Genomic DNA, 27,471 nt, shown 5'->3' with positions numbered 1-27,471 from the left:
TTCGAAGAAGTAATCCGCCAGTCCCTCCGGACACGGGTTTCTGATCCCCTCACGGTAAGGGGGAAGGCGGCTTGCTACCTCTGGAAAACCCCCCCTCTACCGCTGACCTGGTCGAAAGCCGGTCGAAAGCCGCACGAAAGGGCGGGTCTGGGGCCGGGGCCGGGGCCGGAGCCGGCCCTTCAGCGCCTCCCAGGGCAAGCTGATGCTGAGGCGCGAACCGGACCGCGGCTCCGCAGAGGGCCGCTCCTCAGGGGGCCCGCAGGTAGGGTCCGCGCTTCCCTCCCCGTTGCTAAGTAACGCGGTACCCGCTTCCGCCCGCCGGCGTCTCCCTCCAATGAGCGCGCGTCGGGGGCGGGCCCGCCGGGTTGCCTGGGAGACGGGGTTGGTTTCCCCCCGGAGCGTCGGCCGTGGCGGACGCGCTGTCGGCGCTGCGGGCGGACAGGTGAGGGGCTGGCGGTCGTCACCGGGGAGCGGGCCCCGAGCCCGGTAGCCGGGTTGGGCAGAAGGTGTACGCTACGGCGTTTCTTGCCTCCACGTGTGCCGTCGGGGGCGGTCGGACTCGGGCGGCTGAACCCGGTGCGGGCCCGGCTGCCCCGCGGGCGGCGGGTCTGTGGTGCTCTGCAGGGCCGCGCCGCCCTGCGCCCACTTGCGGCCTGGGGATGGAGCGGCCCTGGAGCGCTTTCTGGGCTACAGGCGGGTCTCTGAAGTACCCAGGAGCGGGCTGGCGGTATTGTCAGGTTTTGCGTTGGTTATAGGACTTCTCTGCGCTCTGTGTATCCCTGTGCGAACGTGCTCGTGTGGGAACGTAAACTTAAACTCGAGTAAAGGCGGGGACAGCGGTCTTTGGAGGCAGCGAGCTGTGTGGAAAACACTTGCCCTCCGCAGGGAGGGAGAGCATTGGGCTTGTTTATGCTTCGAATGCTGCTCCCAGCTGGGACAAGTGTAGGAGAGGGAAGTGAGACCAAGCTTAGAAAATATAAACCATATTCAACTACAAAAGCAAGAGACAGGCTGAGAAAACCACAGTTATGAAAACAAATTTAAGACAGCAGACTCTGCAAATGAAGAAAGACATGTTTAAAGCTTTATCTGTTAAATAAATCTCTCTGATACCTTAAGAGATGTTGCCTTACATAGAAATGGTTGCGTGACAATTTGAGAAACTATTTTGGAAGGCTTGAAAATTGTAACAATCCAATCAAAGTCTGAATAAGACCTTTAATGACCTGAAATGCTATAGTAAGTGTCGTGATCCTGGATTTTAAATTTGATGAAGACCATAGTATTCTAACTTTTGGCTTAACCACTTCATGATTTAGTACATAAACACTTGGAAATCTCCCTTTCAAGCCCCCAAGCATATATATCTTTGATATATATGATACCAATTCACTCAGTCTTTCCAAAACTTCGTAGGATCTTCCTAACTAAATTTGGAGTTTAATTCCCTTATATGTTAGGAGTGTAGAACTTTCTGGTTTTATGCCTGACTTAAACATTTTTTCTGTGACATTATGCAGTTTCCCGCTATTCGTAAGAGTATTTAGAGGGAAGAATTCTGGTAATAAACACACAGAGTAAACAATAAGATGTTCTTCAAACTTTAGCAAAGTATTATTTTGCTTGTTATTCACGTTAAAGCATGTTTCCCTTTATTTAATATAAAGTTCAAGTAGCAAACCTTTGCACTTTTTTTTTTTTTTAATGGCCTTAGAATACAGGAAACTTATTTAGATTGTGCCACTTCCAAATAAATTCCTGATGAAAGGCACAACTGGATAGGTTACTTAAATATTTCAAGGTTTCTGTTAGAGAACAAGTGCCTTGCACAAATCAGTCAAGCTAACCTTGTGTTACCTTTACATTTTGTATATTGGAACTGTTCAAAGCTTCAGTTAAGACTGTAGTCATCCCTAGCTAATGTCATAACCCATATGGAGATACAGTCATCTAAAGAAATTGAAAAGGTGATACAGAGTATATGTGTAGTAATAAAGGTAACAAGATTTTTAAATATCTTGGGAGTATTGTTTTACTTAGTGATTTTTTTTTTGTTAACTTAGTAATTATTCTCCTTGACAAGATAGCTGCCATCTTCTCCCAAAAGTGGTGTTCTGTACGTTATTACACCAAATCTTTGACTCATGGAGTAGATCTGTCTGTTTAAAGGACCAAAACCACAGTGATAAACTTGTAATTGGGTCATTTGCCATGAGGAATGTTTCTACAATGCAAGAGCAACATAGGAAAGTCCTCACTGAGTTTGACTAATGGTCCATTTAACTCAGTCAGCCGATATTTTATTTCTAATACTGGTAATAGGAGATAACTTAGGGAAAGCAGTATTTCCTCTTCCTGCAGTCTGTGAGTCAGAGTTTATGTGAACGGTAAGAATTACTTCAAGTCCTGGTGAAGATTCTGTGTGACTTGCATATTTTGTTATACAAGGCAAAAGATACACAATGCAAGAAAAGTAAATATCAATATAACATTTGAATTATAGCAACTGTCTAGGAGAAGTGAGGATTCACTTGTAGGATATAGGCAATCCGGTGACACAGTGTCGTTCAGGCTAAGGGTTATTTATGGGAGCAGCTGATCTGTATTATTAGCACTGGGAGAGGACAGAAGCTTTGTGTGGTATTCTTTTCCCCATTTGCTGGTCCTATAACCAGTATGCTGTGTCTGAATCCACTGGGGCCATTTATTCCTCACCCTGGTTGCAGAATTGAATGGGATTCACTAGACTAGCAGTAAAGGCTTATGCAGTTTTGCTGACTTTATTTCCATATTGTTAATATTGTATCCTAGTTCAAGACAGTCTTACCATGAAGTGTAGGAACTCACTTCAATTCTTTATGCTATTCGGTGGTTTCATTTGTGGTCATGACCTTGGCTGAACCATCATCTCTGCTAAAGCTCCTCCTTAGGTTTATTCACTTGGGCTACTTAATACAGTTTTATATGGGAAGCTGTGTGCTTAAACAGACAAGTTGATAATTAGTAATTTCTAAAATCTTTGGGGAGGGGAGGTCTGTATATTATAGGTCATACGTTGGTGAAGCTAATACTGCCTTTTCCCTACCTAATGGTTCTTTTTCTTAATGCTTTATCTGACTAGAAATTCGCTTCCTGTACAGGAGCCTTCATCTATTTTGCAGCCTATGTGGCTAATTTGAACCCAGCTGCTTAGCCTTTATGGTACTTCTATATCACTGATAATGACCATCTCCTTCCATCACTTTTAAAACACTGTATCTAAAAGTTTAAATCCATTTATTTCAGACTCTTGAATATGCTGACCAAATAGTGCTTGAGTGCCTGGTATAATGGTGTTAAACTTCCTTCTGTGATGAAAATAGCTTTCCTAACACGTTGTACATCTCTTTTCATCACAGAATCACACAGAATCACAGAATCGTAGGGGTTGGAAGGGACCTCGAGAGATTATCGGGTGCAACCCCCCTGCCAAAGCAGCTCCCTAGCTCATATTGCACAGATAGGCATCCAGCCGGCTCTTGAATATCTCCAGAGGAGACTCCACCACCTCCCTGGGCAGCCTATTCCAGTGCTTTGTCACCCTCACTGTGTAAAAGTTCTACCACATGTTGGTGCGGAACTTCCTGTGTTCCAACTTGCAGCCATTGCCCCTTGTCCTATCCCCACAGACCACTGAAAAGGGGCTGGCTGATTCCCCCTGCATCCCATACTTAAGATATTTATAAAAATTAATTAGGTCCCCCCTTGGTCTTCTTTTCTCAAGGCTGAACAGTTCCAGCTCACTCAGCCTTTTCTCATAGGAGAGATATTCCAGGCCCTTCATCATCTTTGTAGCCCTTCTCTGGACATTCTCCAGGAGATCCCTGTCTTTTTTATACCAGGGAGCCCAGAACTGGACACAATACTCCAGGTGGGGCCTGACTAGGGCAGAGTAGAGGGGGACGATCACCTCCTTAGACCTGCTGGACATACTGTTCCTGATGCATCCCAGGATCCCATTGGCTCTCTTAGCCACCAGGGCACACTGCTGGCTCGTGGCCAACCTGTCATCAACCAGGACCCTCAGGTCCTTCTCCACAGATCTCTTCTCCAGCAGGTCATCCCCCAGACTGTACTGATACAAGTAGTTATTCCTCCCTAGGTGCAAGACTCTACACTTGCTTTTGTTGAATCTCATCTGGTTCATTCCTGCCCAGCTCTCCAGCCTGTCCATATCTCACTGAATGGCAGCGCAGTGTTCCTGCGTGTCAGCCACTCCTCCCAGCTTTGCATCATCGGCGTACTTGCTGAGGGTGGATGCTATTCCCTCATCAAGGTCATCAATGAAGATATTAAACAGAACTGGACCCAACACCGAGCCCTGGGGAACACGACTAGTAACAGGTCTCCAGTCAGATTCTGCTCCACTGATCACCACCCTCTGAGCTCGATCCAACAGACAGTTCTCAACCCACCTCACTGTCTACTCATCTATCCCGTGCTCTCTCAGCTTTGTTATCAGGATGTCATGGAAGACTATCAAAAGCCTTGCTGAAGTCAAGGTAGATGACATCCATTGCTCTTCCTTCATCTACCCAGCCAGTGATGAGATCATAGAAGGCTATGAGATTGGTCGAGCACGATCTTCCCTTGGTGAATCCATGCTGACTACTCCTCATGACCTTCTTCTCTTCCAGTTGCTTGGTGATGGCATCCAGAACAAGCTGTTCCATCACCTTTCCAGGGACAGAAGCGAGGCTGACTGGCCTATAGTTGCTAGGATCCTCCTTCTTATACTTTTTAAAGATTGGAGTGACATTGGCTATCCTCCAGTCTTCAGGCACTTCTCCTGTCCTCCAAGACCTGTTGAAGATGATAGAGAGCGGCTCAGCAATCACTTCCCCCAGCTCCCTCAGCACACGTGGATGTATCCCATCTGGGCCCATGGATTTGTGTGCATTAATCCCTTTGAGCCGCTCCTGGACCACCCAGACCTCAACTAGAGAGAAGCTCTTTATTCCCCAAACACTCCTACTTTCATCCAGGATCTGTGGGTCCCAAGGGGCCTTTGGAGTGAATGCAAAGAAGGCATTCAGTATCTCCACCTTCTCATCATCACCCACCTCCTTCAGCAAGGGACCTACATTATCCCTGGTCATCCTCTTACTATTCACGTGTCTGTAAAAACTCTTTTTATTATCCTTTATGTCCCTTGCCAGCTTCATTTCCAAGAGGGCTTTAGCCTTCCTAGTTGCGTCCCTACAGGCCCTGACAACATTCTTATATTCTTCCCAGGTGCTCACTCTGTGTTTCCACAGTTCATAAACCTTCTGCTTCCCTTTGAGTTTACTCATTAGCTCCCTGCTCATCCACGTAGGTCACCTGCCTTTCTTTCCCGATTTCTTACTCAGAGGGAGGCACCGGTTCTGTGCTTGGAAGAATTGCTGTTTAAATGCTACCCAGCTCTCACAGGGTCCCATTCCTTCCAACAGCGTAGCCCACGGGACAGGTCCTATTAGGTTGCGGAAGAGATCAAAGTTTGCTCTTCCAAAATTCAGGGTAGCTATCCTGCTTTTTTTTCTTGCTTCTTCCACTCAGGATCTTGACCTCTACCATTTCATGGTCGCTTTGTCCTAAGCTGTCCCCGACCTTTACCTCCCTAATGAGCCCGTCCTTGTTAGTAAGAACAAGGTCCAGCACCCGCCCTCCCCTTGTAGGTTCCTGCACCATCTGTAGCAGGAAATTCTCTTCAACATACTGCAGAAATTGCCTAGACTGCATATGACTGGCCATATTGCTTGCCCAGCAAATATCTGGGTAATTGAAGTCTCCCACAAGGACCAGCGCCTGGGATCTCGAGGCTACCTCGCTGCTTATAGAAAGCGCTGTCAGCCTGCTCCTCTTGGTCAGGGGACCTATAGTACACACCCACAACAGTGTCACTCATACTAGCGTGACCCTTGAGTCTTACCCACAAGCACTCGACTGATGGTTCATCTTTCCCCAGGTGGAATTCAATACATTCTACCTGCTCTCTAACATAAAGAGTAACTCCTCCACCTCGCCTCCCTGGCTTGTCTTTCCTGAAAAGCACATAGCCATCCATGACAGCATGCCAGTCATGCAGGCTGTCCCACCACGTCTCTACTGCATTCTGTTGATGACTCATATTTTCCCATGGCTTATCATGTCCAATGTTTGATTTCTGTTTTCCTCTCCTTTTGTTGTACCCTACTTATGTGTAATTTTTACTATTTGCATTTACTTGTGTGTACTGGGCTCGGCTGGGATAAAGTTAATTTTCTTTGTAGTAGATAGTGAAGTTATAGATAACTCGGTTATGTTTTGGATTTGTGCTGGAAACAGGGTTGATAATAGAGATAGTTTTGTTATTGCTGAGCAGTGCTTACACAGGGACAAGGCTTTTTCTGCTTCTTACACCACCCCACCTGTGGGTAGGCAGTGGGTGCACTAGAAGTGGAGTGAACCCCTGCCCACCAATGGGAACTGGTGAATGAATTCCTTATTTAGCTAGAGTTGTTGCGTTGGGTTTTTTGTTGGGTTGTTGTTAGGGGCTTTTTTCAACGTAGGCAAATTAAGGTCTAAGGACACTAATTAATATAACTGTTTTCATTGTCATAACTTCCTTTTCAAATTGTACTGGCTGAAAATGCCTGTAGTTGGAGAAGAATGATGGTAGAATGAATCTGTCAGATACTGGAGATCAGTTTCAGACATAAGTTTAAATGCTAAGAAAGGCTTCCACTTAGAAGTGTGAGGTTAGTGTTGAAGAGTTCTGTAATCATTTGTTACTAACTTATAGGATGTTTTTATACTTAACCTGCTGGCTACGAGCATACACACAGTGGTATCCCCTTCAGATTTCCAGAGAATGGAGTGCAGTCCTGTTGCAGTTAGAGGTGTCCTTTTTCGAGATGGTTGTAGTTTATGTTTATCCAGGGTTTTTTGCTTTTGTACTTATCAAAGCCCAAGTGGCCCCTGAATTCAGTGTCTGAACAGAAAGGTTAAATTGCCTGCTCTGTAAAAATCCTAGGGCAGAAAAATCTCTATGCTTTAAAATATTACCTTGGAGACAAACTTTTCAAGAGTTGATACGCTTCTCCAGTAAAATCTTGCCTGAGTCCACCTTTAGCTAGTTTTCCAAATTTGGAAATTAGTATTAACAGATGTGCAAGAGGGCACAGTTTGTACAGGATGATACACAGCTAGATGTCATCCACACTTTGGCTATTCAACCTCTCTTAGCTCACCGGATCCATTTACAAATACAGAGATGAATAGCACAGGGACATGACCAAGATCCAAGGGATTTTAAATATTACCTTGAGGTTCACAGTTAAGAGAGAACTTGAAAGTATGCAAAAAAAAAAAAAAAGGAAAAAAAGGAAATAATTATCTACTGTGTGGGGATGTTTGTGCTTCACATGCTGAAATATTTTTCTGCTAAGGAATGTTACATGGTACATTAAGTTAAATATATTGAGGAAGAGTTTTTCTTATCTCTGCTAAAGGAATTTACTTTTGATTTCATTTATATTTATCTTAACATCCAAGTCAGCTAAATATAGTTTGAAAATTATTATTATTAAATCATTTACTTTAAAATGTGTTATCATTCCAGGCAGAAATCTGCACTATTATGGTCTAACTTGTTTCTGAAGAACATGTTAGAACGGAATGACTAGCGATCCTGCTAGACATAGATGAATCGTACAAGCATAATAAAATAATACATGCAATGTCTTTCTTGCCTTATTAACTGTCTGCTGACAGACTTCCTTTTTTAAAAAACATTATATTTTTACACAAACTGGGGCACTTCAGCATTGAGTGCGCATGGATTTTCTATGTGCAGTGATTATGAAACAGAGATAAGCATGTCAGTATAGATATAGCTTCATGGATAAGGTTATGGTTTTTTCTCCATACATATGTAGTGTGCCTTTTTGTCTCTTTTGACCAAGGAATTTGAAAATCTAAGAAGTATTTGATTTTTCCTTTTCTTAAGTGTACTATGACATCACAGAATTTGAAGGGAAGCATCTACTAAACTATAGTATTGGTGGTATTTATATTGTTATTAGATGTTTAGATTGTTTTCTTAAGAGATGCTAATGTTATTTTCCTAAAAAGAAAGAAAACCAAAGACTATAAATGCTTCAAGATCCAATTATGGAACATCCTTAGGAAGATAAATGATCAAATCCAATCCACTACTATTGTTGGCAGCTAGAGCCTAATCTCCTCCATAAACTGATAAAGCTCAATCTTAAAAGTAGCTATGTTCTTGTCCTTGTACTCCTGTGGGAAGGTTGTTCTAAAGTCTCATCCCATTGACCTGTTCTAGGGAACCTGCTTTGGCAGGGGAGTTGCACTCAATGATCTCTGGAGATCTCTTCCAACCCCTACAAATCTGTGAATCTATGAATCTGGTGATGATGATGATGGTATTGCATATCTGTTACTAACGGTTTATTTTAATTCATACATCTTGTTAGAAAAGAGCAAATAAGGAACAAAACTAGAAAGGGCAACCATTCAGAGCCCTGCTTGCATTTGTACCATTAGTAGCCTGGCAGGAATAGGGGAAATTTAATTCTCAACTGACCTCATATGTCATAGGATTACCAAGATTTAGGTCTGCTATGTCATTATTATTGCACAGCCTTACTGTAAACTTTTTTGTTTTTGATATTTAGGATCATTACATGCTTCGTATTCTCAGTGTAAAGGTTCTTAAAGCATTAATTAATAAATAAAACCTGAGGCTTTTTAGCTGATTTCTTTGCTACAGGTATTGATGTAATGAACATACATAATACCATAAAAATATGAAAATAATTAAATTTTATATCTGTGTAATTAAATAACTTTTGTACTTTTTTACTTGGAGTGTGGTTTTTTTGCTTTGTTACAAAGACATTAATTCCTGTAATAAATTTTGTGGTTTCAAAATGTATAAAAAAGAGAGAATGCAAATTTGTAGAGTGTAAGTCTTCAGCAGATAGCCATTCAGTAGATATGTTTTAGTGCTATGGTGGGGCATATTATAAAGTATCCTCTTCATGGATTTACAGAGAATTAATTTTGTCATGGAATTGGGTACAGTGAATCTGGAGACAAGTTTAATAAATACTGATTTCTATGAGATATAAATATAGTTAGTTTAAGATAATTCTTAATTTTGAAACATACCAAGTGCTACTAAATTATGGCAAGAGTACATCAAATCAAACTCATTTTAATGAATTATACAGGCAAATGTCTAAAAACGTATGTATGATTGAGGCAGAAACATAAGCACTGGTTAGAAATGTATTTGGAAAAAAAAATGCATGGTTGATTTGGCACAGTATATCAACTACAGATTATTAAAAAATAACAAATGTGGTGGCAAAAGTGGAGGATCAAGATAGGAAATGTTTCCTACCTGTCTTCCCTTCTTGAGGATATTTCTCCATAACGGAAGTATATTGCTGACTGCAGATATTGCCAGATAACATGGTAGCATAGTGTCAGATTGTTAATTCCAGTGGCATTTAGATTATTATTTTTAGGCATAATAGCTTATCCTTTGTTTTCTAGGTAAACTATATATGTATGTTATATTTGGGAATATGTTTTTGTGTGTACAGATTGAAGCCTCTATACTTTTCAGCATCTCCTTTCAGATTCTTACAAGGCCGTATCTTTGTAGAAAGCAAGACTCTCATAATAACAAAAAACCTGCAGTGAAGTGTCTATAAGACCAACATAAATATCAAATACAAATAGAAGATAAACATTGTTTTTTGTTTGGGTTTTTGTAGTTTTTGACCTGTGTAGTGATGATCTTGAACCACACATTTTAATACCACAATTTACAATACCACTTCCATTTTATCATTCTGACTGTTTTAGGGTTTTTGTGTGTATGCCTAGCCCATCTACCTTTGAAGCCAAGAATTCAGCTGTCTTATCTGCAGTATTGGAGGTTGAAACCTCTGCTAACCATCACTACTCTCTAATTACGCATCCTGCCTTATTATCATGTAAGGCAGAATCATTGAAAGCAGTTGATGAAATGCAATTACTATCTTATTCCTGCTGGATTGTATCTTAGAGGAAGTTTCATAGTGTATGGGCTTTCTGTCCCTGTCCAGTGTCCCCATTTATGTCGAAGGCTGTCACCATCAGTAAAGAAAGTCTTCACTTGGAATTAAATCCTCTCCTACCTGAAGCTAGATCTTTCTGATTGTGAAATCCTGTTGAACTTCTCAGTATTCAACTTTTTTGAGAATAATTTGGTTCAAGAGTTTATAAGGATTAAAGAACCTTGTATTAGTAGCTGGATTGATCCATTGTCACTTTAGACACTATTCTTCACACAGCAGTTCTGTGAATATGTACAATTTCTGTTACCCTTGATAGAGCATGCCCATAAACTTGAGAACAATTTTCCTCTACAGTCTCAATGTCTTTGAGATTATTCATGTTACTGACTGGTAAACCTGGAAAATTTGTTTTTTAAATGTTTAGCATAAAGTATAGACCTTTTTTCCTCAGTATCAACACCTTATATGAAGGACTCCAAAAGTTATTTATTCAGTCACTATACAGGTACATATAGCTGCTTGTGGTGGCAGATCCTAGAATTGTGCTGGCTACATGCATTAAAACTCTCATAGGGGTTGCTTGTATGTATAAGTGGAAATGCCTGACATGAACAATGCTACCTCCTGTACTCCATCGTACTCCTTCCTCTGCACAGTTTATGCTCTTCCTCTTTAGAGCAAGCTGCTTTGAATCCCTGTAATTAACAGTTTCAGAGCTCATGGCTGTGGGATCTGTTGTTTACAACCATTTATAGAGTGATCTGCTAGTGGGTCTAGCTCACTGAGCATCCAAGCAACTGTTTGTGTACTCGCAAGCTCCCTAGTCCCAGTCACTCCCCATCTCCACAGCGCAGCTTTCACTTAATGAACCATCTCTTATTCTACTTCTATCTGTTCTCCCCGCTTGAACTCACATGAGGTTGCGAAGTTGAGAAATGGTCTTCTGGAAGAATGTTTTCTGTGTTTTCCAACAGTGGAACGAAAACCTGCCAGGATGGAGGACACTAGAGATTTAGTGAGCAGAAGCATGTTCTTAGAACCCATGTCTAGCTGAATGTTAGGTTCTCAAAGGTAATTCTACCAGCAGCAGCCACTTCCCACGACTGAGTGTTACACTATGAGAAGATAAAATTGGCCACAGGCATTCAAACTGAGGCTTTTTAGATCAGAATGCCAGTGTAGTGACCTCTTGTGAACTTAAGACTGTCTGACCTGATCACGATATGGCATAGAGAGTGCTGCACCTCTGCATCTTCCATTCCACCGATGAGCAGGCTCTAATGGATCTCAGCAGCCTTTACCTCTTGCTCTGCAGTCTCCATCTGCAGGCAAGCAGTATAAAAAAGCTGCAGTGCTGAGGCTTGCAAGGTACCTTGGTTTTCTCTACAGTGTGTTCTTATAACAAAATATATTTCTCTAGAACTCTTACAGCATTAGTAGCTATTTTAATTTCCACCTCAAATGACGAGAAGTTAATGTGTTTGAGTGCTAATTAGTAACAAACCTTTTTGACTCATAACATACATTGATAACATTATTCTTCTTATATCATATATTTACATATTAGTTATAGCATAGGTATAACAACTTTAGTTTACTAAATGTAATTATTTTACCAGAATTTTTGCCTCTAGGAGTTAAGTCCTGACCCTTAAAAGCGTAAAATGATTCTATGACTCACTGAGTGTAGCTCCCAAAAAGGGAGGATTGTGAAATACCTGCAGCATAGGCTTAATCATAGGATATCTTAAGTTGGAAGAGAGCCATAATGATAGAGTCCAACTCCCTGGTTTTCATAGGACTGCCTGAAAGAAAACCCTGTGAGTAAGAGCGCTGTCCAGATGTTCCTTGACCTCTGACAGCTTGGTGCTGTGACTGCTTCTCTGGGGAGCTGGTCCACCCTCTCAGTGAAGAACCTTTTCCTTATGTCCAATTTGAAGTTTCCCTGATGCAACTTCATTCCTTTCCCTGTGTCAGCTCAAGAATTAGATAAGTGGTTCTGCGTAAAATGAATAGGATCTATTTTATCTTTTTATTGGGCAATCTCTTGTAAGCCTGTATACACCTTAATGATGTCTCTTTTGGTCTGATCTATTAAAAATCTTTATTAATATTCAGTGCTTGAACAAAAAAAAATTATTTTTTTTTTTTACTTCAACATCACAGTACAATTTGTTGTCCCTAAAACTGAGAACAAAGAACTCTTGCTAGATGTACTAACTGGTCTTAGTTCAAGTGCATAAGAAGTTATTTATAAAATATTTAATTAGGTTAACCTTAATTACAAAAATAAATAAGAGATTGAATACTTTGAGATTTTTCATGAGTATATTGTATATATTTAGTACATGGAGTTTCATTCATCTCTAACTGCTGGAAAAAACACTGTACTGTAGGTATAATATTATTCCAGTGGAGGATGAATGATGGACTAGGCAACCAAACATAATGAACCCATGATGCATTTGCAGCTACTAGTCTTTCTTATCTTTATTTTCCAAGTATAATTTAGTGCAAAGCTTTTTACTTTTTTTACAGGTAATTGTAACAGATTGTTTTTAACAGTTTAAGTTCCCATCTGCTATCGTGGAGATTTTGTGTCTGTACATTTGAGCTGATGCTATAACCAGTTTATTGAAAGGATAATACTGTATCCGTGTACCTTGATTACATGCTTCCCTGATGATGCTGACACTAAATGTGAACCACGCAGTGCTAGTCTCTCTGGAGAACCTCACTGTTCTAACAGGTTCATATTGAGACTAGAAAATTCAGTTCACATACATGGTGGCACAGCTATAGGTGTAAAACAGAAACAAGTTTGTTACTCTTGAAATACGTGGAATTCTTTGCTCAAGATTTGGAATGATGCCATGTGCCCTTGTAAAGAGACAGAGCAGTGTGAAAGCAGAAGTTGTCCTAAATGCATAAGTATTAACTTACTTGAAACTGTGATTTTGAGGTGTAACAAGCAGTAATAATGTGGCTATGATTTGTGTAGCAAGTTGTAGTATTTTTGTTGATAAAAGTGGCACATGAGTAACATTTTAACATTTAGTCATACATTGTTATTATGTTCAGGCATTTCATCAGCCATATGATCAGAGGTGTCTGAACTGATCCTGTGTTTCCCATGTAGTGTATGAGGCTGTGCAGTCCTGAGCACTTTGCATCGTTGTTGTTTGAGCCAAAGGCTTAGAGGGCAAGTAATCTGAACAACTTCATCAGTAAGGGGGAAAGGTCCTCTGTGTGTTCTCTTGTATGTATATATTTATCTGGAGGACTGTATAACCACAAAAAAAAAAAAAAAAATAGATCTGCTAATAGGGCAATGCTACTTCCCAGAAATATGGTGGGTGTTTTGATTAAAGTTTTTATTATTTTGTGTGTGTGGTTGGTTTATTTGGGGTTTTTTTTCCCCCTTGGGTGTCATAATTTCTCAGTAAGAAATTGGAAAGCAGAAGTGTTGCTGCTTTTCTTTATTTCCCTGCTGTGTATCTGAGAAAGTAGCTTGCTTATACAATAGCCTTAATGGAAATGACATGTGCTAAAATAGGACTTGTAATAACACTGAAATGCTCTTTGGAAGTGGTAAGTCTAGTTAACTACTAACTTCAGGTTAGTATGTGGTATTTCCAGCTATTCTTTTCCTACTTCGCTTTTTTTATTTCGTGATTGAACAATTGACTTCACAGTTGGCTTTTGCATTTATTATATTACCAATTTTAGGAAACAGCTTGTTCATCCAGTATAGAAGGGCATGCCTGGGTTCTAGGTTTCTTAAGAAACTGTGTGTGTGTGTGTGGGGGGGGGGGGGGGGGGGTGTCTCTAATCTCTGTTGAGGATGATAGTTCCTGCAACCATGCAGTCAGGAAGATTTGTATGGTAATGTCTCCTAACAGCCGAGCCGATGAAATGTGCTGCTGCAGTGCTGAATTGTCATGTGAGCAATACGGCTTTTATTCCTCTTTTTACCTCTTGATTTCAGTGGTACGATACACTGTGAAACTTGGGGAGCCTACAAGAAAAGGGTAACTAGCTGCAGAAGGAATAAGTACAGCCAGGTAATGTGAAATTTTCCCAAAGGAAGAAAAAACAAGCAGATGCTTTCCGATGAATTAGTGAAAAGTAGATTTTTAAAATTTTCTAGTCAGGGCTGGTGGCTGAAGCTGAGCCCTTCAGGCTCTGCTGGCTGCAAACAATGGAGAAGCAGGTCTTTTTCTTTTCTTGCCTTTAAAAAAAAAAAAATCCTAAACATAAAATGCTTGTCACTTGCGATAGCCATGGCCCCTCCTACTGTGTCAGTCGAAACCACTCCCTGCATAACCAAAACACATCACTCCCCATGACTCTGAAGGTATTTTACATTTCAACACACGCTTTTGTACACTGAACCACACTTCTTACAGACAGCGCATTTGAAAAAAACCCAGGAAAATTAATTTTTTTAGGAGACAAATAAGAATGACTCTAACAGAACCTCATTTTCAGAAGCACTGTGAAATTGAGCTTTAAACACTGAGCTGCTTTAAGTGGAGATACTGGAAAAGCTAATCTAGTAATTGTTTTAGTGTTGATTTCTGTTTTCCAGTTCAGAATCCAATACATATAGTATTTAAGTTGCTGCTAAAAAGTATTTCAGATTATATATTTATGAATGCAAAGCTTATTACTGTAGAATCATATGACAGAGTTCAGAACTGATCTTTGGAGACCGTGTTGGAGTTTTGAGTAAATTTTAGCACAGGACTTGTATTTACATGTGCTCAGGTTTTTTTATTTCAACTGTGCTTTCTGTCATGGCTTGGATGACTTACATTTCCCACTGGTTTGATGAAGATGATTGGTATGAAGGACAGCAACGAGTAAGAATTGTTTGAATTAATATTTATTCTTTCACTTCCTTTATATTTTTTCTTCTTTAAGCTGCTTTTGTTATATTCCTAGCACCAAAAGTAGTGTTTCCATAGTGGTACTAAGGAGGGATTTTTAGTAGATTTAATGAGGTCTTGAATCATAAATACATCTAAAACGATTTTTTTGAAAATTAATGTTGCTAGCTGAATAAAAGATACTGGAATTTTGGTGCCCATGTAGTTGCATGAGATAGGAATCAAGCATTTAATTTTATTTTACTAGTAGGAATGAATATACTCTGCATGGAGCAAACTAAAATAATTACAAGCAGTAATTGAGTAGAACAAAAATACTTGGGAGATACTTATTTCACCTAGGGTGATTTCCAATTTATACCTTGGATGTCTGTATATTTTTATTAACATTTTTTCCAAGGAGGAGGTGTTGTTACTATAGCAACATTTGCAGGGTATTGTGGATTTGTTTTGTTAATGTTTATTAACAGCATCCTTGGGCAAGCTTCGTTTACTGCTGCTTTCATAGATTTGTGGTGGGAGGTGATTATAGTCACATTTCTTTTAGTGTATCTGGCTCCTTTATGTAACGATGCATTTCTGTAATTTCTGTTTCTCATTTTGATAGTATATTCTCATCTATTGAATCAGAATGCTGGAGGTGCTACTGAGACATAAGGGCCAGAATCTGCTTTGATTGTGTTGTGATATATTAGTTTGCAATGGCAGTTACATGCTCACAAGTATTAGAAACTACCAGATTTTAATACTTTTCCATTGGTCTCATTTTACATATCACAGTAAGACAGTTTCAGATATGAAGTTGTCTTTCAATAGCTGCTCATCAGGGATTCAGGTGTGATAAATGTCAAGGGATAACTTTAGCTGAGAGCCAAAGTGTTGCCTTGACACTTTGCTAGCAGAAGAGCAATCTTCTGTTGATTGTGGTAGCTCCAGGTTGGAAAATGGGAGCAAAATTCTTACAGAGGCTCTTCTATGCTTTATACTTACATCAGACACGGTTGCGTATGCACTACATACTGTATCTGAAAACTGGATTTCTGGTACTGTATGATTAACTAATACTCTGTAGATGACGGTTTTAATACCACTGCTAGATATGATATCTCAGGTTGATTAGGTATGTAATTCAACATTGCTGGTGATGCATTGGTAGAAATTCCAGCATTTCTCCTGCTCTGTTTCAAACCCAAGTATTGCTCTTTATATTATCTTGCTAAGTTGCACGATAAAGAATATTCTAGTTAAACCATACAAGTAGTGTAGTTGAGACAGTCAAACACACTCCCTTTGTAAGACTTAGCCCAGGTTATGATTTTTTTTTAATGTTAAATTGTTGGCCTTGGGTTTTCTAAGTAGGGTATCTATTTTGGATTAGTGTATTTGTTTTTAACTTCAACTATGTGTTCATGTCTGTAAAGTACAGTCTCAGACAGGGATTTAAAAATCCAGACTTTTTCCAAACTTCAGCAAGAGGTCCACAACTTCACTTGTGAAGCCACAAATACTGTGGTTAAATAATTTCTTCTAGTATTTTACCTCTGAGTTTATTGTGGAAGTTCTAAATAGTTGTGAACACTAGTAGAACATTGTTCGTTTCAAGAACACTATTAATTAAAAGAGGTTTTTTCCTAGTCAGCATCCAAAGAACTGAACACACTCACTTTGAACAATGGCTAGGTTATCATAAGTTAGGAAATGGTACCTGAAATGGTGCTTACAAGAGCCTAGCCAAGGTGTCTGGTGGTTTTGAAGAATCTGGCTGAAATTCAAAGCCTTGTCCAAGGCACTATCTTCTTTCCTTCGGTAAATCTTTTGATTCTTAAGGAGCTTGAGATTGTGTGCCATGAAATGTATACAAAAGCAGAAAAAACTTTTCTAATTTTTGAAAAATAGCATACAAGCTCTGTCTATACTTCGCAGTGGTAAGTTAGCAGCCAAACCTGGTGCTTTAACAAGCAGTAATCTAGTATGTTAGATCCTTCTGGGGAGTGTGAAGGGGTTAACTTCTGCTTAGAGCAGCACGTAAACCTGTATATTTATTCTATGTTATGACCATTATGATTAATGTAGTCAGTCTTTGCTCATCTTTTACCCAGAAGCAGTTGCTAGAGGTAGTGTGTGTTCAGTCTCTGTAAGGTCTTCTAGACCTACCTTAGTAACTGCAGTCTGATTGTCTACATGAAGAACTGAAAATGTTTTATCATCTTGTGGTATTACATACAAAGTAGGAAGAATTTTTGTTTAAGGAGAGTTGCTCCGCTGATATTGATATCTTATTCTTAAGAAATTATACCTGAAATATGATGCCATCTATTTATTTGCTTCTAATCTTATTTTTTATGGATCTATTAAAGTCCATAACAGCTGATCTTTGACAACACGCATTTTGTCAAAGTTTTTGTAGTAGAAGATTTCTTCTCATCTTCTGATGTACATACATTTACTTTTGAGATTCATCAAGTAATAAATACATGTAAATGGATAGATAGAATAGAATAGAATCTAGAAAATGTCCAGAAATAGTAAAGGTTTTGGAAGTTTCATTGCTTTGTTTAGTCTTAGAAAATTTGTTTGTTGGTTTTTAAGTTGCATATGTGCCACAATATTTTCAATTACCATTTATTTCAGGTGTCTGGACATAATAATCAGAATTGAATTTCTTAAGGTGGCTGTAACATGCTTGATGTATTTCAACATCTCCCACTGGAAGAGGACTAGTACCAATTACGGTTCTGTTCTTATATCAGACTCTGCGGGGTACTACTGAGGCAGGCACAGTGGGGAAGAAATTGGTTTTTGCTGTGTCTTGCAGACACAGAGATTTCTGTGTAGGTTTGAAGGCCTTCATGTTTTTAACAAGATAAATTTATTGTCCGTTACCCAGTGCTTCAGACTGGTCCCATTGGATAGAATAATGAATTTGAAACACTGTGGTTCACAGTTCACATGTTCATCTTCAATGGATGTTCCCACAAAGATGGCTAAATATACCCAATGTCGTTAAGGAAACAGGTTTTTTTATGTGACTTTAATTATTACATTATCATTGACAAAACTGGTACCTGGGGACAGCAGTCTGGATGAGAGATCACAACTTTACATGTCAAACATACAGAACTGCCACCCAGGTTTCCACAAAAGAAAACATACAAACTAAATTGGAAAATAGTAATGACAGAATGAACAGAACAAGAGGATGCTAACACTTTACTACATATAGCTGTTCAGAAACTCACTGTTTGTATATGCAGAAGCATGTTGATTAACATAAGAATACCATCTATTCACTTCTGTCTGTATGCCATGTTGTATATGTACTCACTGGGACAGGTCATACACTGTATGGACCACAGTCACTAACAGTGTAAGCGTATGTGTGTGTGATGGTCATAAATTTATGAACACTTATAACATGCAAGTGCATCTCTTGATAATTAAAGGATGCTAAGTGATGGATTTAAAGAGCTATTTTTATTCCATAAATATCACTGTAGTACAGTTAGGAAACAGAAGAAGCAATGAAGCACAGAGTAGCTGAAGCAGAGAAAAAGGAGTTAGGTTGAAATTAAAATGGTGCCTGTTAAAGAGCTGCAGTTGCCAGGCTACTGATACTGCTGCTCTCTGTGTGTGGTGCGACACAATGCTCAGTCTTTTCTCCTGCATCCTTTAGTAACTGCATTATTCTGTGCACATCAAGGTTTAGTTCCTTCATCTGTCAAGTAAAGTGATTTCACTCTACAACCAGAGCAAGATTTTGCTTTTTTTGGGAACAGCGAGGTGTTGGAATGGACATGGAAATTCTTAAGTGGTTTACAAAAAATGGTACCTATGCTAAGGTAGGGATTATTAGGCATTTATCTTTAAGTTATTGATATATAGCCACGTCTATGTATCTAGTCCATTCAGTTGTTATTTTTAATATTAACTCTATGGTATACAGAATTTCAGTTTAATATGTTTTTTGCTATATTTAGCAACAGGGAAAGGCTTAGAATGTTGCTGCTCATGCCAATTGAAAAGAAGGGTTTGTGTTGTCCTTCCTCTTCCCTTCATCTCCTTGGAAACTGTGGGCATCTGTTGATAGCTTTCCCAGTGTGGTATATGTTTTTTACATGCACAGGTTTTTTTATTATACTTTAAGTCCAATATAATTACTTATTTTGAAATAAAATGCCTTTTTAACAAAGCATGAAAAATCTCCATGGTATAAAAAGGCAATATGTATGATGGCATACATATATATAATTATTCAGTTCTACTGCATTTTTAGTTTTCTGCCATTTTACTCAAGCTGTTCTGATGAATGCTGCTTTCTCCCTTATACTGTACAACAGAAACCTATAATGTCTGAAAAGATCTGCAGGAAACTGCTCTAATAGACAATTCTTACAAGACAGCATGCTATACAATTGTAATTTCTTCTTTTAGATACTATTGCACTGAATTTCAAAGCAAATGCTTCTTCTCAATTACAGTACTTACTGTAAACAGTATATAACTTTTAACAAGGAGCAGGAAATATTAACAAGTTTAAACCAGCAAATATTAATAAATTATTAATTCATTTCTATAACACAGAATTTTACATACATAATTTTTTAACACCTACTTTACGAAGTAAAATCTATATGAAGAATCCAACTTGAATAATGCTTCTTAAGTATGAATTATAATTCAGTAAAATAATGATGTATCAAAAAGAAGCATTTTTCATCTAAATGCTTATTTATTTAGGATATGTTTTCATTAGAATGTCAGACTTTAAGAAAAATAGTACCTTATCAAAATGTTCATTTGATTTAAAACTTAGAAAGAGGCTTCTACTGGTGAATTTCTTCCAAAACATCTTAAAGCTACCTTTTGTCTTTAATGTAAATGTAGAACAAAGAAATGACAACTGTGTTCTTCTATTTCAAATGCAGTACTTAATATGGCATATCTAGTAATGCTTAAAGACATATGTTTTGAACTAGACTGAAATAATTTCATAGACATTTGATGACAATGACTTTTGGTCATGTTTAATCTTGCCTGAATTTTAATCAGGGACACATGCCCTTGGAAACCATTAAAAAATCCTGAACTATGAAGGTGTCCTGATGACAGGGGAAAATATATACAACAGTCTGTCTATTTGTTAATCAGCTGCATGGAAAACATGGAAATAGTAGCGATAGTAGTGGAACTGTCTCCAAACCTGAAGCACTCATCTGTCTTGTGTGATCGTGGTAACTGTAAAACCAGTGTAGAGGACCTTTTTGTTCTAGATTTCAGCACTTAGGCTTGGAGTCAGCAGTCAATACAATAATATTTACCTATAGACTTGATTTCCTGTATTCAGGAATAACCTCTCTCTCCTATCAAGGCAAGATCTACTGAATTATATTAACAGATTTTTTTTTTTTTAAATATAGATTACTGCAGAATCCTACAAGATAAATCTGCTGTTACTCTGAAAGAAACATTTGTGGAACTGTGGTTTAGCATCAGTAAGATATATTAACTTTACAGAATTTAGAAATTTAAGATATTTTCTTACAGACTGAACTTCTGCAAATCAGGAACCTCTTAGCTCCCATATGAGAAGGTAAAAAAGAGGACCTTTAGAAAATGAGACAATGCTGTTATCACTGTGAAATAAATCTTTGTGTATTCAGTGTCTTACGAGATGTTTATTTTCAATCTTATGTTAATTAAGCCTAAAAACTAAACCTTTGATAATACAATATTGTGCATCTAATTCTCCTCTACTTCACCATGGCTTTTAAAATGTTCTTTATCTGTTTGCTGACATACCTAGTGCTTTAACCAGAATTTCCCCTGGAATCAATAGTGAAAACCAAGAGTTCTAGCTCTTGAAAAATGTTTGCTAATGGTAGCAGTTATTTTTTTCATTGTGACTGGGGAAAGTGTGTGTTGGAGTTCTGTATGCCTCAAATTTCTGAACATATGTGATTGGTACTTCAGTTGCTCAGAAGAGACTTCTGGAATTTGTAATTTTACTAGACATTAAAAGAATGCTAAATGGCAAAATCAGAAATTTAGAGGCTATTTTTTCTCACTTTGTGATCATGATGATTCTTTAAATAAGATATTTTATTTTTGTGGAACTGGTGTCACTTATGATTGAGGTTGATTGTGAGATGGATTGCAATGAACTGTAAGGTGATACAATGTATAGAGCTGTTCTCTCTAGAGTGTCTAATTTGTTTGGTGAAGAAGTCGGAAATATTAATTTTGTTGGCAGAGACAAAAAGGGAGCCTTATAGCCAAAGCACTAGTCTGTAGCAGGGCTGTATCTTGTAACTTGTTTTTTTGTATATTTCTGTTCTGTTGTACATTTAGAGGTTAAACATAGGTGTTTCATTTTCATTAGGTATATAGAACTCAGTCAAAACCTTTAAGCACCATAACTACAGTCAGTGGTGATGTCTTTGAGATGATGAGTACCAAACATTCAATCTGATCCTGATCTTCTGCTAAAGAAGCACCCAGAATGTCTCTCTTAATTTTGTTTTTCTTTCACACTTTCCAAAGCGAGAGAGACTTACAACCTTGTGGAGGTTGCTTCTTATATGTATTCCTTTTTATTTTTCTGACAAGTAGATACCCCAAGCAGATAAGAAAAATTGGAGATAAAGTTCATCATTCAACTTCATTTTCAGCTTTCTTTGGATTTATTTAACTTCTGTGCAGAAGCAGTGAATCCTTATTGCAGTTATTTGGACCTTGTTCTGCTGTTTGGACCACCACAGTGTTGCAGATATTGATCAATGTACTCATCCATCATCAACCTCAGTTGTTTGGCCACTGGAGCCTTCTGTAGTGGTGGTAAATCCATAATTATTTCTCTGTGTTGGTGGAGTAGGCACTGCATGAGTTGAGAGTTGGTTTAAACTTGGCGTGTTTGTGTCACAGAGAGACTAGTTTCTAAGTGAATCCAGAGCTGCTGTAAAAAACGATGGCCTTATCTACTTGTTTTCTGTAAATACAACAAGGCTCCTTTTGAACATTTTCTTAGATGGCAGAATGGTTGAGGTTAGAAGGAACCTTTGGAGGTCACCTTCTACAATCCCATCCTGGAGTTGTTTTAACAATACCTTTGGAAATTGTGAAACACTGGCACAGGTTGCCCAGAGAGGTGGTGGAGGCTCCATCCCTGGAGACATTCAAGGTCAGGTTTGATGAAGCTCTGAGCAACCTCATCTAGTTAAAGATGGCCCTGCTTAGTGAAGAGGGATGGACTACAAGATTTTGAAGGTCCCTTCCAACCTAACACATTCTGCGATTCAAATGTGTGTGTTCGTGGTTATAGTAGACTTGTAAATGGATCTCAGAGCATACGAGTTTAGCCATTTTGTCTCAGTAGCACTTTGACATCATTGTGAATTAGGTACAGGCTTGGCAGGTAATTGGTCTGGCCCAGCAAAACATCTCTTGTGTTTTTATCTTAAACTTGGTTGTTGCATCATTCTGAGCCGAGACGGTAGTTTTGAGTCTATACAGTGATGTCACAATAAGTTTTGCTTTTCATTTTCTACAGTTGCCTTCAACTTTTTTGTAAACCAGTAATTATTAAGAAAATTCAGAAAGCTTTTCCAGAAATGATGATGATAATAAATAAAGCATAGTTTTATGCAAGTGGTTTGAAGACCTTTTCAGCCATGGGCTTAACTTAAAACCATTAGACCATTAGCATATGATCAATTTTGTCCAGATATCTTTATGGGGGATGAAGTGAAGAAAAGAGCAAAGAGGCCTTTACACTGTAACATAGAAAGTGTTGAACCAGGCTGCAGAAGAAAAGGAAAGTGATTAAGAACAGCTTTAGCTAGTACAAATCAAGAACTATTCAAGTTTTCATGTGCTGTCCCCCCTTTTTTTTCCTCCCAAATGCATTCCTGTATTAGAATCCTCTTCTTCTGTAACACTGAAGCCTGTGAACATCTGCCTGGCTTTATTTCAGCTTCACTTCCTCAACACGAGATGTTGCTGTTAAAACGTACAGTCTAGCTATATTTTAAAGGTACATATGTATATGTTATTTACAGGGACAAAAATATGTTATTCTGCTCTTTAACATTTTGTTGTATTGTTATTAATGAATTTGTGTTTTAAAGGCAAAAATGTCACACGTTAAACAAGTGGGACTTTTAGCTGCTGGATGTCAGCCATGGAACAAGGATGTATGTGCTGCTAGTGGGGACAGATTTGCCTACTGTGCTACCCTTGCTATTTATATTTATCAGGTGAGATTATTTAACAGACTAGTTATATTTTTACATTCTTATCTATCTCGCTTTGAACCCTTTCACTAATTGTTTCTACAATATTTTTTAAAAATATGATTGCTGCTGAGAGCTGTCTGTGTATAGCTCAACATTCCTTTCAGGATACCCCTTCCAAATTATATTTTCTTTTTTGTTGTAACTAGTGAAAAAGATTGACATTATCTTTATATTTAGATTTGTTTGTGTCAAGAATTACGTGTATTAAACAGGCTCTTAATCCAGCAAACACTTGGTAAAATGTGGTGATATAAAAACAGGTTCTGAAAGAAAAATTAAGCAATTCCATGGTTTCATTTGAAACTGTAGTATATCAGTAGTCCTTTGAAGTAGTTTAATCAACTATGCAGAGTTGGGGATTCAGTTGCTCACCTTTCTTTGGTTTGGAACAAGTTACTACTTTCTTAATTTCTGAATTGCTGAGCATCATGCTCTTCTGAAATTCACAGTTACTGTACATCAACAGGTAACAATAAAATAGGAATTCTGTGGAGTGAAATGTTCAGACTGAGCAGTATGTCAGGAAATAAAGGATTCGCTTATTTTAGTGTCATGAGTTATACTACGAGTAGGATTAAAATAAACAAAATTTACTGTGTCAGTTTTGGGCATTTAATTTATTTATTTTTTAAAAAAATTGTACCAAGTTATTTAGAGAATTAAAAAGTATTATAAACTCATTTTCATATTCTATCCTGTTTAATACCTTGCAGATTACTAATTGTTACCATATTTATAAATAAAGCATTTTAAGGTTGTGTTTGAGTGCATTTATTAATGGAATATAATAGTTTGCAAGTGAAAAGAGGATGGACTGCTAATGCTGGTTTGGCTAATTGAGTATTTAACAACTCTTCTGTCCAAATCAAATGTATGAGAACTTATTTTATTGAGATGTCAGGTCTATTCTCTAGCCCAATAGTACTTAAAGTGAGTTAATGAAATATGTATTTCTAAAATGAATTTACTTTTTGTTTAGCTGGATCACCGATACAATGAATTCAAGCTCCGGGCAATTATGTCTGAGCATAAGAAGACAATCACAGCCATATCCTGGTGTCCTCACAATCCTGACCTGTTTGCAAGTGCCAGTGCAGATAGTTTAGTGATTATTTGGAATGTGACTGAACAGAAAGTTGTGGCCAAGCTGGACAATACAAAAGGTACTGCTGACATGGAGATCTATTTGATCCATATACCTTTTTCATCTGCTGGTATCAGAAATATTTTATATAGAGTAAATTCTAAGCAGTTGGTAGGCCAACAATTTAACAATTGCATAACGCTATTCTTGTCAGATTTGTTGTACTTCATTTTAGAAAATGATGATAGTGTATTTGAGTACATTGCTCTGAATTATCTAGTAATTGGTAAAGGTTATTCCTTCTTTTAGAGTATTCAACTGATTGATGAATTTAATTTTTCACTGATTTATGGTTGAGCAGGAAACAAAAAAGACTTTTTCCATCACCATGTGAAAGGTTAAATATATACATTTTAAACCTCGTGTGTTTTCATAACAATTCTGTGGAAGTGAAAGCAAATAAAATGTAGCCGTCAACAGACTGAAGTATAAATTATCAGTGCTTTTGAAAAACAATCTTTTTCATTTAAATACCCTAATGCTTGTCTAGCTGCATCTTCTCTCGGGACTTGAAACTGCTGAATAGGAGACTGTAGTAGAAGTTTAGGGAGTTAAAAGTCTGACCTGCCCAATTCTGATTCATTCCCTTCTGTCAAAAACAGTATCTATATTTCTCTTGTTACAGTCAATCTGTCAGGTGTCCTTGACTCCTACATTTGTATTCTTGGAAAACAGGTGCAATAATCTGGATCTTCTAAGATGCTTTGGGACTCCCTACTCTGTTCTTTCCAGAGCACTTAGGGTACCTGTGAAAATCTTCTGCCTCTTGCATATCCTGCAAAAAAAATTAGTGGGAGAAAAAAAAAAAAAACATTCTAAAAGGAATATAGTATGAAATTATAACTAATATAAAACCTGGTATTTTTTCTTATATATTTCTTTTTTTAACAAAATATTTCAGCCAATAACTGTATATGAAATAAGTGTTATTTTGATTTTTTTCTAAAAGATAATTTACTTATAGAATAATAGGATAATTCTGCTTTTTACTCTGTTTGATGCCGCCATATGCAAGTGTCTAATAACAAATAGTTTTCCATTTTGGCTTGAGGAGTTTGTTTTACTGTCACTTATTCCTTCAGACACACGCTGTTTAATTATGAAGGCTGGAGATGTTAAGATATTTAAGATGGAATGCATGCAGTTAGGTGTTTGGCAACTTACTTAACTCATATATTCAGAAATAAGTTGTCAAGAGTTCCATCTGATTACAAAGCTAGCTTTTCAGTTTTGTCACAGATACTTACCTGATAAATTTGTTAGATTTATCTCTAAATGTCAGTGTTTTGCAAAAACAGACATCCTAGTTTTCAACATTTTGCCAGCTTAATTACAAATAAATTAGAATAAAACATAATGGTGAATGGTATTATGAATGATTGAAATTGTTGTTTACTGGATCAGGCTTATCCCCTCTCATATTTGTGATTGTCTTTGGCACTAATGAAATCAAGCACAGTTATCATAAAATAATACTCAAATAATTTGGGAAATAATTCTACTTCCTGCCTATGGATATGTGTAGTTTACTTTTACACCATGAGATATTCACCCAGTTATGTAAATTTCAGTTTAATCATTGTTATGTAGAATACTTATGTTTACAGCTTTTCAAGACAATTGCTGATACTGAGTCTTGCAGTAATATACTGAATTTCATATCCCTGTTCTTATAAGATTTACCTGTATGTTCCAGGAATTCCTGCATCGCTTAGCTGGTGCTGGAATGCAGGAGATGCAGTTGCATTCGTGTCCCACAGAGGTCCGTTGTACATTTGGACTATCTCAGGACCCGACAGCGGGGTAACTGTACACAGAGAAGCACACAGTTTCTTGTCAGATATCAGTCTGTTTAGATGGCATCCAAAGAAAAAAGGAAAAGTAGTATTTGGACATACTGATGGAAGCCTGTCTATTTTTCAGCCAGGTAAAATCTGATATGCTAAAATCTTCATATATATGTGTGTGTGTATATATATATATAATCTTCTTTTATCTTTGTATATGTGTCTAATTCGACACTCTTTTCATTTAGGTTTTATAATGTATGGACACATATAAAACTTGTTCTTAGTTCACAGCATTCTTCCTCCTTCCATATTGCAAAAATATGTTTTCTTAGATAAGGAGTGCAGAACTTTTTCTTCACGTCTGCTCCCTTTTGTGATAAAAAGAACATTGTAATTGTCCCTTCCCCAAGGGAAGGGACACAAAGAATTGGTGCTCTTAAAGAAATAAGTTATTTTTTTTCACTTTGGGATCCAAGGTCGGTCCTTACCTACCTCATGTCAGAACATGTAGCATGACTTGTTATGGTACCAGAATTTAGATTGTCACCAAGTGAATTTTTTTATTCTTAGTTTTTAAATCCTATTCCTGACTTAAAGGTTTCAGTCCTTTTGTAGGACAAGTAAAATACTATCTGACAAAACACTGTCTTGGGTGAACCTGAACATCTAAAAGTTGCTGTTAATTCCTTGAAAGTTCAGTGTGATTGACTCACTGAGGGCTCTAGTCTTTCTTTTTAGGTGTGAGTAGGTTTGAGTCACTGATGCATAATTTGTAGGTGACAACCTTTTTTTATTATTGTTACCTACCTTTTCTCTCATGGCTGTATCTTCTTTAGCTCCAGACTATTTGTTAATGTAGCAGAACATTTAGTGTGGTGAAAAATATGCAAGGTTTTAAGATCCACAGCCTGTGCTAATTTACTTTTCACTTGTTCTCAAAGTAAGCCAAGCTTATTTAAATGACCTGTGACTCAGTTGCATGATTCACAGGGCTGATGTCTTCTTCAATGGAAAAAAAAATTTAATAGGTTTGACATTAGATTTGCTTCCAGACCCTAATATAGAGGAGAGGCAAAATGGGATAGCAGCTGGATATTGATTCTCCCCTGCCAGTTGATTGTGTTTCCTTGGGACTGCAATGTTTGAACATGACCGACTTTGGTCAGTTGGGGACTTTTTGCCTTTAGTTTTTGCTAAGCTAAGTAAGAATTACAGTCCTGCTATGTTGTCAGTTCTTGGGTTTCATTCAACAAAATATCT

At 37.9% G+C, this 27,471-nt stretch overlaps 1 protein-coding gene across 1 annotated transcript in view; it reads left to right on the top strand.

Annotated features, from left to right (window-relative positions):
• Window positions 1–14,854: 14,854 nt before the first annotated feature.
• WDR17 (WD repeat domain 17) overlaps window positions 14,855–27,471 on the top strand; it is a gene marked incomplete at both ends in the record, with an annotated part of 41,748 nt that continues 29,131 nt past the window's right edge. The window contains 4 exons of the mRNA XM_084263714.1: window positions 14,855–14,959; window positions 23,110–23,238; window positions 24,257–24,440; window positions 26,118–26,348. Coding sequence (XP_084119840.1) covers window positions 14,855–14,959; window positions 23,110–23,238; window positions 24,257–24,440; window positions 26,118–26,348 — 649 coding nt within the window. The remainder of the gene's footprint in view (window positions 14,960–23,109; window positions 23,239–24,256; window positions 24,441–26,117; window positions 26,349–27,471) is intronic.

Source organism: Gallinula chloropus (genome assembly GCF_964237585.1).
Source record: "Gallinula chloropus genome assembly, chromosome: 4".
Taxonomy (NCBI): domain Eukaryota; kingdom Metazoa; phylum Chordata; class Aves; order Gruiformes; family Rallidae; genus Gallinula; species Gallinula chloropus.
The sequence above is the reverse complement of the archived record's forward strand: the minus strand, read 5'-3'. Positions and strand labels throughout refer to the sequence as shown.